The sequence below is a fragment of the Nicotiana sylvestris genome, chromosome 1, assembly GCF_000393655.2.
Source record: "Nicotiana sylvestris chromosome 1, ASM39365v2, whole genome shotgun sequence".
In the NCBI taxonomy this organism is placed as follows: Eukaryota; Viridiplantae; Streptophyta; class Magnoliopsida; order Solanales; family Solanaceae; genus Nicotiana; species Nicotiana sylvestris.
Genome location: NC_091057.1, coordinates 180,617,464 through 180,637,920, shown reverse-complemented (window position 1 = coordinate 180,637,920; position 20,457 = coordinate 180,617,464). Strand labels below are relative to the sequence as shown.

Below are 20,457 nucleotides of genomic sequence, written 5' to 3'. Positions count from 1 at the left end.
TTAATATTTGAATTGAGTATTGCTAGGTTAAGTTTGAAAGTATAAGACGATTTTTAAAATTGTAGTCCAATGGATAAAATAGAAGAATAAGATATATTTGAATTTGAGATGGGACTTTTTTTTAATATGATAAGAAAAATCATATTTAAGAATATGAGCAATAGAGTTAAAGTTACTATTGAAATGATTTTTATTTATTATTTGTATTATATTAAATGAATGTGATAGAAGTGGATATTAAATTTAAGCAAACTAATAAAAAACACATGACAATGTTAATAATATTAAGTATTGAATATACAATAGCAAAATAAGAAACAAACAGAGAAAAAATCAAAATTTATATCATAAAAACAAAGAAGGATAAAACTTATTTAAATTTGATATAAAAAAGTTTTTTATTATGATAAAAAAAGGTCATGATGTGGATAAGGCCACATAACTGAAATTTAATAGATTAAAAAGATTAAAAAGATTAAAAAAAATCAAAATATTAATAAATTAGAGATAGTGTGAGGTATTTATACTAAGAATTAGTTTAAAAAATAAAATAAAGTAAATATATAATGCTTAAAAATATTATTAATAAATTTAGACTATTTATTAATTTTGAGTATTAATTTTAAATAAAATAAATATTTATTTCAATGTATAAAAAATCATACATCGATTTATATAATAATATTAAAGGATATAAATAAATTATGATATTAAATAAAGAGGCATGTTAATGAAAGCCACATAAGAAAATAAAATACTATATATTAGGTAACTTAATAGCAATAATACAAAATTTAAAAATATTTAATATTAGAAATAAAAGGGAAAGGCGATTTGAACTTGAGATTTAGATTAAAATTATGGTGAAAACGCTCAAACTATGGATAGGACTATAAAATTAAAGTTTTACTAGATAAAAAACTAAAAATTAGATAACAAATTAAAACTAAGGAAATACAAAATAAATATCTCATATGGGTAACTTTATGAACGAAAATTAAAGTCTAATTTGTATCCTAACTTTAAAACAGAAAGAAAATTTAATTACACGTGATATAAAAAACAATTATAAGAAAATTCAATAGATTTAAAATATAATAATAAAAAAAGTATCTATTAATATTTTAAACTAATTCAAACCTATAACTTAAAATAAAATGTGATATTATATATTTTGTTTATTGGTAAAATATTAATGTAAAAAAAACTAATTAAAAATTCATAGTAGGAAGAGGATATATAAAGAGGAAAATAGAGATAGTGTGAGAATATTTATACTTGGAATTAATTAAGTATAAGTATATTAAATAATTAAATACTACTCAAATATATTATTGAAAGATTTAAATGAAAAAAGAGTTCCAAGTAAGAGGATAAATGTACAAAAATAAATTAAATTTTAGGAATAATTTGTTTTTGTATTTATATATATTTATCAAAAGGGTAATAAGCAAGATATCAAGTCAATTGGTAAGCTAATAAAAGATCACATGAATATAACATTATTAAGTAATAGATAATGTAATAACTATAAGCAAAGATTAAAGAGAGAGTTGTTTTGGGTGAAAATATAGAAGGATAAAACTTATTCGAATTTGTGGTGAAACATAAAAAGGTAGTAAGAATTTTGTTAAATAATATGCTCAAACAAGACATATTACAAACGTTATATGTTTAGTATTATTTAATATTAATCACAAAATATAAATACAAATACTAAATCAAGGAGTTGTATTGTTACGTATATAAAATAAAAATATAAATAAAAAGAAATATATTATCTAGAAATTTTAAATTTTAAAGTAATTTTAATAACTCAAATTATAATTTGTTATTCTAATACGCTTTGGGCGGATACTAATACTAGTTGAAGTTAAGGAAAAGAAAGTTTTGTAAAATTGTTGAATTGCCAAAAGGCGGAAAGACACTCAAAAGAACTCAGTAATCAGCAGCAGACTTGGACAGCAAGAGATTCCGTTCCGATCACACAAAGCGTATTAGAATTGCTTCTTCATAGACTCATCTCCGTTTCACCTTCTTTCTCTATTTAATTCTAGATTCTTCTACCCGGAAACCCTAGTTTCCTCCGTCCAAACCAGTTTTCTTCCGTCTAGATTACAATGGAGATCGATTCTGCCGAGTATCAGTTAAGGTGTCAGCTTACAGGTCACGAAGACGACGTATAATTCTTCTCTCTCTTTATATACTTGCATTACTAGCACTAAACCTTTACAATTCTTGTTTTTTTTTTTGTGTGGATAAATTGCAATTTTACGTGTGAATTTCAGCAAATGTAATGTTTCTCCTTAAGACAGAGGAACTTATTCAGTTTTTTTGTTGCTCAATTAATTGGATTCATGAATGCTAATGCTACTGATGATGAAACATCCGTAATTATTCACTTAAAATATGTTCTAATTGAAGAAATTTGTTGATACACATGCGGAGAGAAAATTACAGGTCATGTCTCATTATATACTTGCATTACTAGCACTCAAACTTTACAATTATTGTTTTTCTTGTTTGTGGATAAATTGCAATTTTACATGTGAATTTCAGAAAACTTAATGTTTCTCCTTAAGACAGAGGAACGTATCAGCTTTTTTGTTGCTCAATTGATTGGATTCATGAATGCTAATGCTACTGATAATGAAAACTTTTGTAATGATTCACTTAAAATATGTTCTCATTGAAGAAATTTGTTGATATATGTTATTGCATATGCGGAGACTTATGTGAAATTTTCATCTTGGAATGTGGAAACAATTTTGTGTCCATTACATGAATGATTGCTTTAGTTTCAACTAATTTGTGTTTGAATTAGATAAAAAGAAGAAAAGAATAATCTGTATCAACTTTTAAATACTTTTCTTTTTGTTGTACTGCTTGTACACAACTAGGTTCGGGGGATATGCATATGTGAGAATGTTGGTTTTGCAACATCATCTAGAGACAAAACCATTAGGTTTTGGTCTCCAGATGAATCAAACCACCGCAATTATACTACGTCAAAGATATTGCTAGGGCATACAAGTTTCGTTGGGCCACTGGCTTGGGTTTCTCCTGGGGAGGAGTTTCCTGAGGGCGGACTTGTTTCTGGTGGCATGGACACTCTTATCTTGGTGTGGAATTTGGCTACTGGAGAGAAAATTCAGACACTTAAGGGTCATAAGTTGCAAGTTACAGGTATTGCTTTGGATGGCTCAGACGTTGTATCAACATCTATTGATTGGTATGTGAGATTTCTTACTTTTTACTGAACGTGTTACACGTCATTTTTTTTTTTGCAGAAGAATTCCTCATCTTTATTCCTGATTAAATTTTTTTTCCTCATGCTTGTCAATCTAATCCGATTGACCTTTGTTGCTCTAGTTGTACAATTGAAGAAAGAGAATTTGCTCGTAACTGAATTAGCCATTGTTTTACTCTCTCAGTATATACTAGGTTTCTAATTTGAGTGCCAATGGGCACTAAGTCAATAGTTGAGTATCATGGCAAGTAAATGGAGATAGATCTTAAAGTGGAGATAAAGTGAGCTTTTAAATGAATTTGAACTTCTATTCGTGTAAAAGTTATCCGATGTTGTCTATATTACCTCATTTTGGTGATACAAAAAATATATCATAGAGTGGTATTGCGGTAAAAAGATTCTCGTTTAGAAACTACTTATTAAAAATGATTCTTTTTTGACAATTGCGAACTATGTGTTTTAACAACGGATCAACTAGAATTTGGAACTAGGATGTTTCTAGAGTAAGAGAGTCTTAAGTAAGTTGGAATGAATTCTAGAGTAAGGGAGATAGAATGAGCTTTAGAATGAATTAGAACATTTTTGTTCGTGTAAAAGTTATTCAACATTGCCTAAATTACCTCATTTTTGTAATACAAAAAATGGAATCGTAGATCGAAAGTAGCCTCTCTACCTCACACAAGTTAGGGGTAATGTTGTGTACACCCTACCTTCCCCAAACCCCACTAGTGGGATCACACTTAGTATGTTGTTGTCATTGTTGTTAAAAAATGTATCGTAGAGTGTGGTTAAAAGATTCTCTTTTAGAAATTACTACTTATTAAAAAAAGATTCTCTTTTGACAATTGCGAAGTGCGAACTGTGTGTTTTGACAATGGATCAACTAGAATTTGGAACTAGTGTTTCTAAAATAAGGGAGTCTTAAGTAATTTGCAACTTCTATGTACTAGCACAGTTCACCTATCTTTTTGCTCATGTTTGTTGGAGCGCCTTGGGTATTTCCAATTTTGGCATTATGCCGGTTAACTTCTTTACATATGTCAAGGTCTTGTCCTGATAGCATTCCTTCTCGCGATGTGTCAAGGTCGATAGTCATTAGTTGTTCACATTAGTAGTTTCACATGCCTGTCTAGAATTCCCGTGTTCAAATACCTTACTGGGTGCATGCCTTTCTGACGTTGCCCTTGTTAAATGGTTTGCCTACTGTTCATGTGCGTCAAATTTTTCTGGCTGGTTACTGTCCTTTGCATGTTGTAGGAGACATGCTTATAATTACATCCACATTCAACAAACTTCTTCCACCAACTTGCAGGGCCATTTTGTCATTATCTGAAAGTTTTATGTTTGTTTACATTTTCCCTGACACAGTACATTAAGAAGATGGAGGAAAGGCCAAGAGGTTGAAGTTTTGGAAGCTCATAAAGCAGCTATCCAAGCAATTATTAAATTACCCTCAGGCGAGCTTGTTACAGGTATGTATTGAAGTTTTGCATTTTTACGTATTTCTACTTTTTCTGTTCATCTCTGGACGCTCTTTCTGAGTTTTTAAGATCTTAAAACTTTGTTGCGATCATTCACCCAAATTAAGAGTTATCTATATTTCTACTGCAACTTCTCCAGCTTTTAGCATCATCAGGATAATGGAGGTTGATACTAAAAAGATCAGGTTTTATATTGAATAGCCCGTGACTGATGTTAATTACGTTGGTATTAGGCTCAAGCGACACAACGCTGAAGCTTTGGAATGGAGCAGCTTGTATACACACTTTTTCTGGGCATACAGGTTTGATGCATGATTTATTTATGTGAATGTGGCTCTGAGATATTTTTGTGTTTTTTATGTTTTTGTTTGTCTTTGTGATCTCTTCGGAAACCACGTATGCTACTTTCTCTCTCCATCTATTTAATTTTTGTTAATGTCTCTCTTCAAGTATGGATGTTAAGCAAGTATGCATTAAAAGGAAAAAAATATTGGTGGTGTTTGATGACTTATGAATAAAAACGTTGTGATTTCCCAAAGTAGCATCTGACATTTAAGATTGATCAGATGGGTCTTTGATCATTCTAACTCTTTGAGGTCATTGTTCTATCTTCTTAGCCTCTTTATGATTATATCCTTCTGTGTAAAAACATGTTTTTTTTTTCCATTGCTTCCGTTGTTTGCAATGCACTCTCGTGCAACTCCTTATGCTTGTTTGTCAGCCTTATCCTTTTCAAAGGTTTCATGCTGTGCTTATGATATGTACCTTATGGATCGTTGAATCGTGCAGATACTGTTCGAGGCCTTGCTGCAGTTCCCGGTCTAGGAATTCTTTCTGCATCCCATGATGGGTAAGGTTTTGCTTTCTATTGTCATTCCTTCTCTTTACAGTTGTTTTTGATCTTTAGTGTGCTATGCTTAGTGACCTTTGGTGCAACATACAAGAACTTCTGACTCGGGATCTCAGAGGGATTTCATCTCCCTAGTTTAGTAAATAGTCGGGCAAGAGTTGAGAATCAAAGAAATACTCTATCTCTTAGCTCGTCAAATGATTAACTTCTGATGTGACCCTATGAATGCAAATTGTGGAAGAATATCTTGAAGGGGTCAGAAGAGTTCGATGGCAACTTTAAGTTCAAATTAGGGAAGAGAAGTGGAATTCATTTCTGGAAGCACAAATGGTGTGGTGACAACAGCCCGAGCATTGGCTTTTCCAACCATTTTTAGTGTCTCAAGTCAGTGGAACTTGATAATCCAGTCAAATTCACATATTTGATGACAAAACCTTATGAGGTCTGAGATTCCTGAGGGACTTACAAGATTGAGAGGTAGAAAATTACAAAGAACTCTATGGAATTACTCTATTCAAGAATATCATATACTCCTAGTTAGAATAGGACAATTGGAAATGAAAAGAAAAGGCGAGCAATTTATTCTCAATGGAACCCTTTTGTCACATGCTGATGCTATTAAAGAGAGAGGATGCAGGGTTCCAGTCCTATGATGGCGAGGAAGGTATAATTTTCACTTGGTTGACAAGAAGGGGTCCTACAAGCAGAATATTTGAAAGAAAAATGGATCTAAAATTTGTCAGCTGGTATTTTTCTTGGATAAACTTCCAGATGAAGATGCAGGCATATTTTTTTTTGAGATGGGCGAAGATGTGGTCCATTCTCTCGGTGTATTGCACTTGCAACTTGCAAGCATGTTCCTTTGGTCATCGCTGAATGTTTTGAAGTCAGGTGGTCAATTCCAGCAACTGTAAAGCTTGTTATGTTTAGTCGGGCCTTCAAAAGGAGGATTAGGAGATGAAGGGCAGGGATGTAGGGTCGTTGGCTGTTATGCTGAGAGACCGCTTGAAGAGGTTGAAATTTAGTTTGTACAACTGAGAACATGCTGTTGTTTTCTGTTAGCTTTTGCTGCACTCATGAGGTCCCTGTTAGCACAGATGTCTTAGCACAGGTGTCTGGGTGTCATGGTGAAGAAACAGATCTTTGTGTAGGTTCTCTACTTGTCAAAAAATGAACCTCTAGGGTTCACTCAACCTGTTTATTAGGTGCATGGTTAAGATTCTAAAGTTACTCTGTTTATCTCGCAAAGCCCCTAGTTTAATCTTTTCCCTTTTTGTGCTTTTTCATCTTTAACAATGTGTAATTTCTAATCCGTGCATATCTCATTTTACAGTTCCATCAGGCTATGGGAACTTAGTGGTCAAGTTCTACTAGAGATGGTTGGTCACACTTCTATTGTTTATTCTGTTGATGCTCATGCCTCCGGGCTTATTGTCAGTGGTAGTGAGGATCGTTTTGCAAAGATCTGGAAAGGTGAGAATCCTTTTTTCCTTTTTGGGATTGTTTGTAATTCATCCATCGTAGTTGTGTACATTGTTTTCCTATGAAGTCTCTATATATGCAGCTCTCGCCATTTAACTAGATAAAGTTTTGTTTCAGAAATGAGGATACTATTGTTGATGAAATGATTTGAACCACTTATTATAAATTGTGAAGACGGGAGTAGTGCATACAACTGTTCTGGTAGTTTCTTATAGAAGTGAAGGCTCTTTGGATTTTAGCCTCTGAATCAATGTGTTTGTACTTCAGTGCTTACTCTCTTAGTGAGTGGTATTTGTTCTTTCTTCTTCTTTGCTCTGCTAAAACTGGCATTGGTCTCCTTGATTAGGCACTTATTATTATATAGTAATATCTCGAAGGTCAATTAAATAACTGATGGATAATTGAAAGGCCTGTCTCATTCGTACAGAAAGGGGGAAAATGTATCACGGTCACCTCATCCTTAATTGTGAAATTCCTGTATAAAGAAAAATACTGAGTTCTGAATGGTGAATGCTTGTTGGTGGATATTCCACACTCCCTCACTTTTTATTTTGACTAGGTTTCTTTGACAAAGGACAGTTTCAGATAACTGGTCTCTGAAAAGGTTGATTCCTTTTAAACCCCCAAAAGTCTGTGTAATTTTGATTTCATTGATACCAAACTTGCACAAACCATAACTCTTTCATTGTCGTACCATTGAGGATTCCATGTTGGCTGCCCTTAGTCATAGCAGCCACTGCTGTATCCTAACTGTAATTTGTTAATGTCCTTGACTACCTTGATTTTCTTACATTATGATATTTCTTGTTTGATTGTCCCCCCTGATCATGGACGTGACATCACTATGTTGCAGATGGAGTTTGTGTCCAAAGCCTAGAGCATCCTGGTTGTGTTTGGGATGCCAAATTCTTAGACAACGGAGACATTGTTACCGCATGCTCTGACGGTGTTGTGCGCATTTGGACAGCCCATCAGGATAAGATTGCTGACCAGCTTGAACTAGAGTCATATGCTGCCCAACTCTCACAGTACAAGCTCAGTAGGTTCGGCATCCAGATTCTTCTAATTACTCTTTCTCTGCCATAACTTTGTGGATTCTGACTAGTCCTTGCAATATCCCTTTTGGCTAGCATTAACTTTTATGTGATTATTAGTGTAAGATAAAATACTTCGCCATGCTGTGCTCGCTCATGATAATCACGTTGTATCAAGTCTACAGTTGCAAAATCTGTTCGAGTGTCCTCTTTATGTTTTTGTTTTCTCCTTTGTCTTTTTTTTTTTTGTGTGTCGTAAAAGTGCTTGCTATCTTAGGAAATTCTAGAATTTCAGGTCTGGTGTGTACATGAAGTTTGCCGAAACTAAACCTCTTTCTAGCTGTTCTCTTTCTCTTACATGTTGCTCTTGAATTAAAAGATGCTCCAAGGATCATTGCTATTTATTTATCTAATTATATATTGGTTGGTCTGATTCAAGTTTTATGTCATTTCATCTCAGGAAAAAAGTTGGAGGGTTGAAATTGGAAGAGCTTCCTGGGCTAGAGGCCTTACAGACTCCAGGTTTGATTATTATGATAAAGCCTGATACATATTGCTATTGTCCTAACTATTAATGGTTTGAGTTGGCTCATCGTTTTTCATTAAGTTGTCTCTCCCATTTACTGTTGGATCAATCAAAGAAAGGTGTCTGTAATTTGAGAAGTTGGATATGTGACCTATCAAAATTAGAAAAGAAGAAAAAAGGTGCTTATTCATTTATATTTGCCTTTTCCAATATTGGAAACTAAAAACCTGCCTGTAGGAACAGAAGGGTAATATGAATTTGTTATTGGAGGTGAATATTGAATCGAAGTTCTCTCCTCTATCTAATGGTTTGCTTCTTGATCTGTTGAGCAGGTACTAGTGATGGCCAGACTAAAGTTGTCCGTGAAGGGGACAATGGAGTGGCATATGCATGGAATATGATGGAACAGAAGTGGGATAAAGTAATCATTAGATTTATGTTTATATTCTGCTTTCACTGCTATATTCTCCAATTTGATCATATTCATTCCTGGATTTTTTGGGTTTTTTGAGTTTTTTGTTTTTGTTTTGGGGGCACCCGTGAAGGTGCTGGGGAGGGGGGGGGGACCCTCTGCTGTGTTTATTTGATAGTTTCTTGTGCTCGATAGCTAAAACTATTGTTATGAATAGGCATACCCATCCTATAGCTAATTTGTATTAGCTTTTGTATTAGCTTATGTCACTGCTCTTGCGTTTTACACGGCCTGCATATGTCGTGATGTATGTTCTTCTGTTTAGTCATAATTGCACTTGAGTAGCTTCTGTTACTAGGCTGTCTACAGACTTGACGCTTTTGTCATATGCCTCCTTTGTTTTCTCATTGATCTGAAATCATGTCATTAAGGTGTCTGTTTCTTATGTTGTTTGTTATCAATTTAGATTGGTGAAGTGGTTGATGGGCCTGATGATGGCATGACACGTCCTCTTCATGATGGAATCCAATATGATTATGGTTGGTACTGCTTATTCTGCTCTACCCTTTTCTCGCTGGTCTTTTCGCGCTTTTACTTCCAGTCACCATATAATTTATTTTGTGCATCCAGTGTTTGATGTTGATATTGGAGATGGTGAACCTGTTCGCAAATTGCCCTACAATCGCTCAGGTATTTTAGTTTTTGCTTACTGTTCCGTGTTATTGAAGGAGAATGTATCTGTAGTATCTGGAATATTGCTCTGTTTTTTGTCAGCATGGTGTTGGGAACTCTTAATGCTTGGCCACATCTTACTTTGATTTTCTAAGATTGAGCATCCATGATTATGCTTGACTATCTTCTGTATCTCTCATGCAGCAAAATGGTCCAATAGATGAACTTATGCTTTATTTGCTGCCCCTTCATTTGTTGAGTTTGCATATGTTTTAGCTGGTTTATATGGGTACCTATATTGTATTAACGAGTCCTTGAATAGATATGGGATGTGTGTGTGTGGTGGTGGTGGTGGTGGTGGGGGGGGGGATACATTTGCTAGTAGGAGGTGGATAGGTTTTGATAACATCTTATCCAGTTGGGGAATGTTTTTGTGATTTGTCATTATTGCCTTCTCATCATTATATTCATGCCGTTTACTTAATTATAATCGAAAATTAAAAATCCATATTTACGTGAATTTTCCCAATTGAAATAATTTTGGCATGAAAACTTCAATGGCATGTTTTAGGTTTTCATTTTTATGTTATTGAATTTAAAATTATCAGATCTCTTTAGTTACATTAATTGCTGGAGGAAAAATAAGTTTAAGCAGTATTTTGTGGATGGTTTATAAGTAGGTCCTATCACTTACATATAGGTTTAAATTACATTTTAAAGTGAAGTTGGTACTAAGGAAGCAAACAGAGAGGAGATCAAGCTTGAAAGTTTGGGAAATATTCCCTGGAAAGGTCGTATATGTGTTTCTAATTCTGTTTGACTTTTTAGGGTTGTTGCACTTGTTCCTGCATGCCTTTTGCATGGATTTTTATGTTTTGAAGTTTATGATATGCACTATATGGACTTATAAATGTTCTCTTTTTTCTGCTATCATTCTCTATCTAATTTCTTTTTTGGGCATCACTTATCTTTCTAAGGCAGTCCTTCTTGATCTGATATCCGAACATTCTTTTGACTAATTGACAGATAATCCATATGACGTTGCTGACAAGTGGCTACTCAAAGAGAATCTGCCTCTTTCATTCCGTGAACAAATTGTGGAGTTCATTCTTCAAAATACTGGTCAGAGACAGTTTACTCCAGATCCATCATTCCGTGACCCCTACACTGGCAGTAAGAAATATTTATTTGGTTATGGAATAATACTTCACTTTTGATATCTCTGCTGCCTCCACTTTGTTCCTCTGTTTTCATGGTACAAAAACATGTCTCATATATGTTCCTATTTTCTTGCTTGCAGATAGCGCTTATACACCTGGTCAACCTTCAAAGCCAGTTGGTAAGTTTGAAGTATTTCTAAAATGCCTTGTTTCATTGGCCATTTTTGCCGTCATTATACAATCAACTTACATTTTGTCATTATTACTTGTATAACAGCTACTGGAGCAAAACCTACTTTCAAGCATATTCCCAAGGTACTGAATTCAATTCTACAGCCAGTCAAATGGCCTCCTTGTTCTGCATATTAATGTATATCCAATCATCTAACTGTAAGCACAGCTGCAGCCAAGTATGTTAGAGATGAACATTTTAGAGTTTGTTTGTTCTGTGTCATCACTGGTTTTTAGTGCAGCATATATAAGTTGCTGAAATGTTAAATATTTCAAGAGGATTTTTAGTATAGTGTCAATTTGGCACTTCAAAAAAAAGAGCTCTTTTGGCTTCTATTCATCAATAGCTTTGCATTATTGTAGATGTTTTATGATAGGAAATAGCAAATAGATTTATTTGACTCGCTTTAGCATTCAGTAATCACATAAGTAAAAGTACAATTCAGTTTGGCTTGTGATCAGGATTGCATAGTCAGTCCAAGTATACAATAAAAGGTAATTACGGATTATGGTGATGTAAACTTATTGTATACTTAATGAAACTTATGTACATATTACTCCATCTATCTGGATGAATTTGATGGTATGACATATGGAATGGTTTTTCCCCCTATTCTGCTTGTCTGGTTCTCTCAATCTTAATGTGGAGAAATGAACTGTGTCCAAATATATGAAGCAACCATCATATTTGGCTATTTGATAGTATTACATTTCTGAAAAGAGACCAACCACCTCTATCCAAAAAATAAATAAATGAAGCCAACCACAACATTAAGTCCTCCACTGTTATGCGTGCAAAACTATGAAAAATAGAGCTTGCTTACTGTGAAGTATTGAACAGATGAAAGAGCATTTTGCTACTTTAAAGCAGAAGATATTTTGGTTTTATTCTACTGATACCATAATTTTGTAGTACTTCAACTAACAGGCTTTCATTTTCTTTCCAGAAAGGAATGCTTGTCTTTGATGTAGCACAATTTGATGGTATCCTCAAGAAAATTTCGGAGTTCAATAGTACTCTACTATCTGGCTCGGTAAGTTTTGTATTTGTAATCGATATAATTTTTTCTTGTCTTGCCATTCACAAGATGTATATAATTTTGTAACGACTATTCCACCTTGGTATGTATATAACTAACATTATAAAAACGATAAAAAACTAACATTTTAAAATGACTGCTCATCTTCTTGCAATTGAGTGATTAAGTAGTTAATTTGCTTTGTCTGGAAAAATAGTGTCTAAGTCTTTATGATCACTGAAATGGAATATACCTTTATGTTGTCATGTTCAAAATCTGAAATTTGAGAAAGGTCTATTTTCCTTTTTGTGCCCTGTCTCATTACTAACACTTGTTCAATAAATTATGCTGAAGGAGCAAAAACATATGGCGTTGACTGAGGCTCATATGTCCAGACTGGCTTCTATCCTTAATGTTTTGAAGGACACATCACACTATCATAGCACTAAACTTTCAGATGATGATGTTGCAATGGTGCTGAAGTTGCTAAAAACTTGGCCGTTGACGATGTTATTTCCAGGTGACTCTTTCTTCTGAGATATACTATTTAAATTAGAAGCAATGAAGTGTAGGCATTGAGTAATGACAGTGAATGCTACGTGTTAGTAGGAGTTGATTATCAATTTCAAGGCCTGTTTGGTTTGGATCTCTTAACGTGTTTTAATTTGAATTCCCCGGTTTGATATATTCAAAATGAGGATTAGTGTTTAATTTTTGTAAGTACGTCATGTGCTAGTGATTAGTGGTGGCAAAATGGTTAAAAGAAAACAGTTAACCACCCATATTATCCACTAAAAATGGGTCAAATATGGATAAGAACCGTATTGTAAACGGATAACTAATGGGTTTAACTTTTACATTTGTAAAACCTCAAATTGGGAGTTCCTCAAGTTTGGGAGACTAGGAATTCTCCCAAAAGTGGTCATATTCAAGAAGCCATGGATAATATGGTTACCCATATTATCCACCGGTTAACCTATTTTTTAGCCGTATTAAATATGGTCGGGTCGGATAATTTATCCGCTTTTTCATTACCCGTTTTGACCCGTCCCATATCTGGACCAACCCGCCTGTTTGCCACCCCTCTAGTGATATAGCCACAGTTTAATTATCCTTATTTGTATTCACTCAATTATTTAATAATCACTTATTCAACTAGGGAACATCATTTCCTTAATTTAGACGAAACAGGCTGTCAGTGCAGCTAAGTTTTGGGAAAAACTTTAGTTTTGTTGTTGGTTCGTGTGTTTTTGTCGTAATTTATCCATTAAAGGAGGTGTAGAGCCAAAACTATGCAATTTCAGGTGGTTGTCAGATAACCTAAGAAAAAGTGTATGCTTGCGCTGACTCTCTTCCTTATATTTCAGCTTCTCTGTCTCTTTTTTATAGTTCGCACCCCACATCCTTTTTTAAACAGGACATGCTCAAATTCCATCTCTACATGTGGAAAAGATTAGCTTAATTCATAAGCAAAAACCATTTGGATTTGGATTATTTTTATTTGATTTTTCTTGTGTGCTCAAAGTTTTCCTAATTTACTAAAATTTGTGTTTATTGAAACCGTTTCAATTCTTCCATCTTTGATCATAGAAATGGAAGTTGTTGAGAAGAAGTAACTCATAAGAGATTGCATAACCTTGTAGCTATATATTGGATATTAGAGTTGTTCCTGTAAAGTGGTTGATGCCGTGCTAGTCCTTTGCTTTGAAAGAACACATACATGGTTGTGCTTATGCTAATCCAACTTGATTATTCTTAAAGATTGTCTTATTCTCTTATTGTTCTGATATTTGTTCATCGTATCGTCTTCCATGGCAGTAATTGATATTTTGAGGATGATTACGCTGCACGCTGATGGTGCTGCTGTATTTTTCAAGCATGTCAGCAATCCCAATGGTATTGAATTCGCAATCTCTTTATGACTGCAGTGCTTGTTCTTTATGTGGAAGTGTAGTTATGAACCACTTCAACAAAAGGTTTTGTGCAAGTGTTTCATAGTTGTAATTGGAAATTGTTCCTTTCCTGTACAATATGAGTGCACTCAAAATCTAGTTACTGTAGCTGTGAGCGAGTTTGGTGGTGAATGCCATTGTTCGCTGCTGGCTAACATGCAAAAGGGGGTGGGGGTGAATCTTGAATTTCCCTTGGTAATTCAGCCAGTTGAAATACCAAATCTTCTAAATAATTTTGAATGGCGATGATTACCAATTTTTCTATCATGTGGGTTTCACGGTGACTCTTGTTTTCTAATTCTACCTAGATGTGCTTATGGAGTTGATCAAGAAGGTCACTACTAGTCCTCCACTTCCTGCAAATCTTCTGACAAGTGTTCGGGCTTTGACTAACCTCTTCAAGAATGGATCCTATCATGATTGGTTGTTAAAGCATCGCGGGGAGGTTAGCGATTGTTCCATTTTGAATGCTATGGTGGCCATACTTGCTAGGAGTTCTCTTTTTAGAAGTTAAATTTGTTCAGTAGTTTTTTGTTATTATTTTTATTATTATTATTATTATTTTTGAGAATGTTTCCCCTTGATCCTTGTGTTTTTGTGTGGTGGTTGTTGGTTAATGCTTGGAGTTATTGGATTGATGAATACCTGCTTAGATGTCTTTTATTGCTTCCTACCAATCGAAAAGAAAAAAAATTGTTGCTTCCTGTTTGATGTAGATCCTCCAGAATTTCATGCGTCTATGCTGAATAGATCTCTGCTGCTCAATTTGAAAACTTGATTGTTAGCATCCTTATTTTCTTCTGGTGAAATTGGATATTAGTGCTATAAACATTCTCTGAAGATGTGCATACGCTTGTTCATTTCCGTTACTTTTCTTTTTGGTTTTTATGCATTTTTAGGGGCCTTTATGTGACTTGTACAGATTAACAGTGGTTTATGTGCTGTTTTCTTTTTCCTGTCCTCGTAGGTTCTGGATGCCTTTTCCACTTGTTACTTATCTTCCAATAAGAATGTGCAGTTAGCTTATTCGACATTGATACTCAAGTAAGTAGTTGGATAAACGTCTGTCTGGATGACTGTCCATTGCATGGTTAATCTGTCTGCTTCATGATATTCATGTTCTCTGTTGCATCAATTCATATTTATTGTGGTAGTGTAGTGTTACACTTAAAGCATTCAAAGTCTAGCCCTTTAAATTGAACTAAAGGAAATCTTGTTCTTTTGACTTTTTTGTGCATTTAACTCATCAGAACTGCCTCTTTATTTTTGTTTGCTCTCTTGCAGCTATATCATAAGTTGTTTCGCCTCTTCCGGTAGACCCCATAGAAGTGTAATCAGATTTAATTAGGTAGTAATTTCGGCGAGAAAATGGAGTATAGTCTGTAAATTCATCCTTCTAAAAGGGAGAACATGACCAGAAATTTTGTATCGTCTGTGAATTCATCCTTCAAAAAGGTAGAACACGAACAGAAATTTTGTATCGTGTTTAGGCTTCTGGGGGATGTACTGATTATAAACTAATCGATTTGCTTTTTTTCTTTTCTGGCTAATTCACTCGTGCTAGCTGATGTTGTGTGATGCTTTTGATTTCATATGCATTGGAGCAGAAGCTTCGATAGACAACGTCTCTTTCCATTAGAACCGGGGTATTGAAAATTCTTTGTATTAAAATAAAAGCCCCTTTTGGCCTCTTCCCTTGCCTCTCTACTTTCAACATCTCTAATTTAGCCTTTTCTGTTCCAAGTATTCAATTGCCTTAACTCCAACGGACAACGCTAATCGTACCGCTATAAAACAATCCATAGGAAGCGGAAGCAACCTCTACATATTGCCCATTCGCCATCCTTGGTGAGTCCGGTTTTCTGTGCTACGTCATTCTTAGATCCAGCGAAATCATTGGTGTTGACTTGATTGATTGCCAAAAGATTGATGTTTCACTCCCTATTTTTAAAACAGTTGACAACCTAATTTTTTGTTCATTCAAGAATAATGTTCCTAGTTCTAGAAGGATAAATTTTTGTATGATATTCAACAAATTATTTTTACATAAGACCCTCATTTGCTGTTTTCCTATTATCAACATAACCTTTATCCTTACATTATGTTTAAGAAAGCAAAAAAATTTAACATGTGATCCATATTTGTTCTATTTTATATGGAACTCATTACTTTTTAATTTGTTTTGGAAAGTATCACAACTTTCTATATTTGGAAACTTTTTAACTTTTAACTTCCCATTTTACCCTTAATGACATGGTCTTATAGCCATAGAAATTCTGTAGCATGTCTATGACTACAAGTTCTAAAGGTACTTTTGGTATCTGCCGAAGTCTTTTTTTCTTCAATTTCGTACCCAGTGAAACGCTGCCATATAAATTGAACCGGAGCAGGTACATTTTTTTTTTGATAAGGTAAATTGTATTAATCAAAAGGGAGAGAACTCCCGTATGCAGGAAGTATACCAAAGAGTAGAGAATTAACATCAGAACATGATTCTCTACAAAAGTCGCCCAATCTTCTATACAAATAGGGGCTATATGAGTGCACCAAAAAGCGATCAAAGATAAAAGACTATTCTTAAGATGTGAAAAAGGAGACTCAATCCCCTCAAAAGCTCTCCTATTTCTCTCCCCCAAACTATCCACATGAGAGCTAATGGGGCGAACTTCCACGCCTTTTGCTTTCTTCTTCTACGGAAACCGGCCCAGCTATATAACATCTCCTTTACAGTGCTTGGCATCACCCATTGAACACCAAAAAGATTCAGGATTGCCCTCCACAAAGCCGAGGACACAGGGCAATGCAACAAAAGATGATCAACTTCTTCCCCTGAGCTTTTACACATGTAGCACCAACTAACAAGTGTAATTCCTCTCTTTCGAAGATTTTCAGTAGTCAAGATCACTCCCCTCGCCGCTAGCCATGCAAAAAGCAAGGGTTGGCACCCAAGTAGTAAAGAACAAAACCATTTAGTAGTAATGAATTGAGTGGGCACCCAAGGGTGGGCCTAATGGTCATTGAAGTCGGGGAAAGCTATGAGGTCTAACCAAATCCTGTCATGGTGGGAGGTAGCAGGTACCCTGAGGAATTTGTCGAGGCCGCGCAACCATCATAAATTAAAAGAAGTGCACCGAGTGGTTGTCCAAAGATTTCAGAAATAGAAATATGTGTGTACTACCTTTTCAAGAAGTTAATGATCTAGGCCTTCATGTCAGTCCTGACCAAATTCTTCGACTTGAATTTTCAATTAGAAGCTTTCTTGGGCAAATCCCAATGTAAAACATTTGTGGAGCCATTTTCATCATTAGAGAGAGAAAGCCATGCCATTAGAGGTATGTAGCTTCTAATGCTTAGGAACTGAACACACTATCTTCCTAAAGGTGGAGGATAAAACATTTTTCTAGTGAAAACAAAAATGGAATAGAAGGAGGCATGGTGAATAAATTCATGGCCTAGTTAAAAGTATTTATCACAATCTGAATGTTAGTGGAAGTAAATGACTAGAGACAGTTGCAGGCCATGATTGTGAATGGATAAATTTATTAGTTGCAATAGTTCCCGATCTCTCTTCTGAGCATTTAGTTTCAACTTAATCAAGCTAAGACAAGTGGTTATACATTTGCTCGTTGCATTTTGGTGAACCTATTTGCAAAATATTTTACCGCTTTTATTGCTAGGTAAATCAGATGATGATGATAAAAGTAAAAATTATTTTTGTACATGAATCTATTTCTGCCCTTATTTATGATATTATCCAGTGTCAACTATTTTCTTTGACGTTATTGTTCTTACCCAGTGATTGATTGAGTTTGCAGCTATGCTGTTCTATTGATTGAAAAGAAGGATGAGGAGGGGCAGTCTCAAGTTCTTTCGGCTGCGCTTGAGGTATTTACCATTTAGTGATAATTCTGACTCTGGAACCTTGACCTTCCCTTCCCAATTGTCTCCACCTTCCCCTTCCCGTGTCTTTCACTTCTACTTCTGTGAAACAAAGTATTAATGGACTTTTGGTCGGAATACCTTTTCTACCTGAAGATTGCAGAAGAGGAAAGTGTTGAAGCCGATGCAAAATTTCGGGCTTTAGTTGCCATAGGATCACTGGTATGTTTGGTACTCTCATAGCTCTGTTCTTGAATTCTAAGTAGGAAGTATGCCTCAAACCTATCTATTTCTAAGCTCTCAAGTAAAGGGGTACCTAAAATTTGTTTGTTGTACTTCTGTTTTTAATTCATAATATCTAAACTGTTGGCTGTTGAGATTTTGTTCTTACATGTTTGGAACTCCATTACTTAAAAAAAAGTATTGAAGGATTCAGGCATGAACCTGTTAACTCCAAAAATACTGAACAGCGGCAGTTGCTATGCTGTGCCCATGATGATTTCACTTTAAAGTTGGCATTTTCTTGTCGATTTCATCTCTCATCTCTGCTAAATTGATTGCACGAAACATGGAGAATAGATCCTGTAAATGATTCCAATCTCAATGCTGCCTTGCTAATCTCAAATCCCAGAACTGATAAACATGTTAGTCCCTACTGGACTCATCAATCTTACTCTTGGAGTTTCATCATTTCTTCTATAGCTTTATTGCATCACAGAGAATCTTTTTAGCGATGTCTCTTCCTTTATAATGGTATCCTGCTCCTTATTTTCTCAGCAAGTGTAGTTGTAAGTTGGAAATCCTAGTAAATTTTTGTTTTTGTTTCATTAATAGATGCTTGAGGGTGTCGTAAAAAGAATTGCAATGGACTTTGACGTTGCAAATATTGCAAAAGCAGCAAAGGCATCTAAAGACGCAAAAATATCTGAAGTTGGAGCAGACATTGAGCTGATAACAAAGCAGATTTGAGCCTAGTTTAGCCCGGATCGTGGTTTATCACATTTTTTGCCACAGCGAAGATGCACGAAAGAGAACTACGCTTTGATTCTTTCCAGCTTTGGCCGACAAGAAGGATGCGGATAGTCTGCGGTAGCTAGTATGTTTGTTGCTGTAGGAGGATACCTTATCTGCTTCCATTTTATATGTGAGTCAATGTCATAATGTCTCTCTGGAGATTAGACCTTTTCTTTTTGTTTGTTTTTGGTTGATAACAGTGGTCACACAGTTATAGCAAGGGAAAAGAAAAAGGGGTAGACGTGATGAGGAGAGCAAGTTGAACATGTAAAAGCAGTCAAAAATGGTAATGGAATCTAAACCAGCGTTTCCTTGACCTTGCTTCGTTTTCAGAAAGAAAATAAACATATGGCCCTTTGTTTTACTTTATATTTTGTTTTCAAAAATTTGGAGAAAGAAGTTGGCTGATGGAGAAAATGTTAGTTCTCTAAGTTTCTGTTTTACAATTTGTCTGAGGAAAGATAAAAAATGATTTCAGTTGAAGCATTATTATAGGTTTGGGTATATGATCCTATTATTTTTTGGTGGTCGTTTTACAGAATCCTAGTTAAGGAAATAGACTTGGTACGAATCGCCATCAATTCCTATGATATATGATATATCTAATGGATTGGATTTTTTTATGAGTTCCAAAATTTGTACAGATTTATAGTATATATATTTATTTCTTACCATTCATCTAATTAGAAGGTTCTTCCCACTAATTACGGTCCCTCACTCTAAAAAAGATAGATAATCGCTGGCGACCAAACAATCTTTGAATTGTTTCTCGATAAAATCAATATTTATATAACTAATAAATTGAGCTACAATGTTAACGAGACTATTGAGAAAAAATTGTCGGGCTAAATTCCAAATCCAAAAAAGAAAAAGAAACAAAAGGAAAGGTTGTTGGTCGAGTTAGTTATAGTTTGAGAGTGACCTGACGACAGTTCTCCAAGTGGCTATACATGTATCTTAATCTTTCTGAAAATAATAAATATTCATTCAATAGTCAAGTTAAAAACTATCCGAGCAAGAGAGCCAGCTGCTTTATTTAATTACTCCATTCGCTCCAAAATAAGTGATTTTTTAACTATTTTCGTACAGATTAAAAAATTCGCCTTTTAACATTAATTAGTAATGAAATTGGCCATATTAATCTTTACTATCTCTTCACATAAATACTCCTAACACATACTCCAACACTATTTACTTCAAGGGCAATGTAAGAAAATAATTAATTTATTCTTGAAATCTGAAAAAATCACTTATTTTGGACCACAAAAAAAGGTAAAAAAATTATTTATTTTGGACCGGAGGGAGTATTAATTATACTAAACCAAGTAAAATCCAATGAAACACAGTTTTAGACTTCCAAATAGCGCGTTGGATCTTGGATGACTGTTGGTTCGAGGCGACTTTTTTCTTTAACATGGTAATTAACGTTGACTAATATGCATATCAGTAGACTGACTAGTAGGAGTAGTAAATAATTAGGTACCTACCGACACTA

The 20,457-nt window shown here is 34.6% G+C and overlaps 1 protein-coding gene across 1 annotated transcript; it reads left to right on the top strand.

The window, feature by feature from the left end:
• The first annotated feature begins 1,891 nt into the window (after positions 1 to 1,891).
• Positions 1,892 to 19,331, top strand: LOC104248189 (uncharacterized). The gene is made up of 22 exons (XM_009804400.2): positions 1,892 to 2,180; positions 2,901 to 3,232; positions 4,619 to 4,722; positions 4,965 to 5,033; positions 5,521 to 5,581; positions 6,915 to 7,054; positions 7,917 to 8,106; positions 8,558 to 8,619; positions 8,956 to 9,044; positions 9,502 to 9,574; positions 9,666 to 9,725; positions 10,734 to 10,880; positions 11,008 to 11,046; positions 11,145 to 11,182; positions 12,046 to 12,132; positions 12,472 to 12,637; positions 13,936 to 14,013; positions 14,378 to 14,514; positions 15,037 to 15,113; positions 17,885 to 17,954; positions 18,105 to 18,170; positions 18,783 to 19,331. The coding sequence occupies exons 1-22, from the start codon at positions 2,121 to 2,123 to the stop codon at positions 18,915 to 18,917; spliced, it is 2,280 nt and encodes a 759-aa protein (XP_009802702.1). The 5' UTR covers positions 1,892 to 2,120; the 3' UTR covers positions 18,918 to 19,331.
• Positions 19,332 to 20,457: the final 1,126 nt, after the last annotated feature.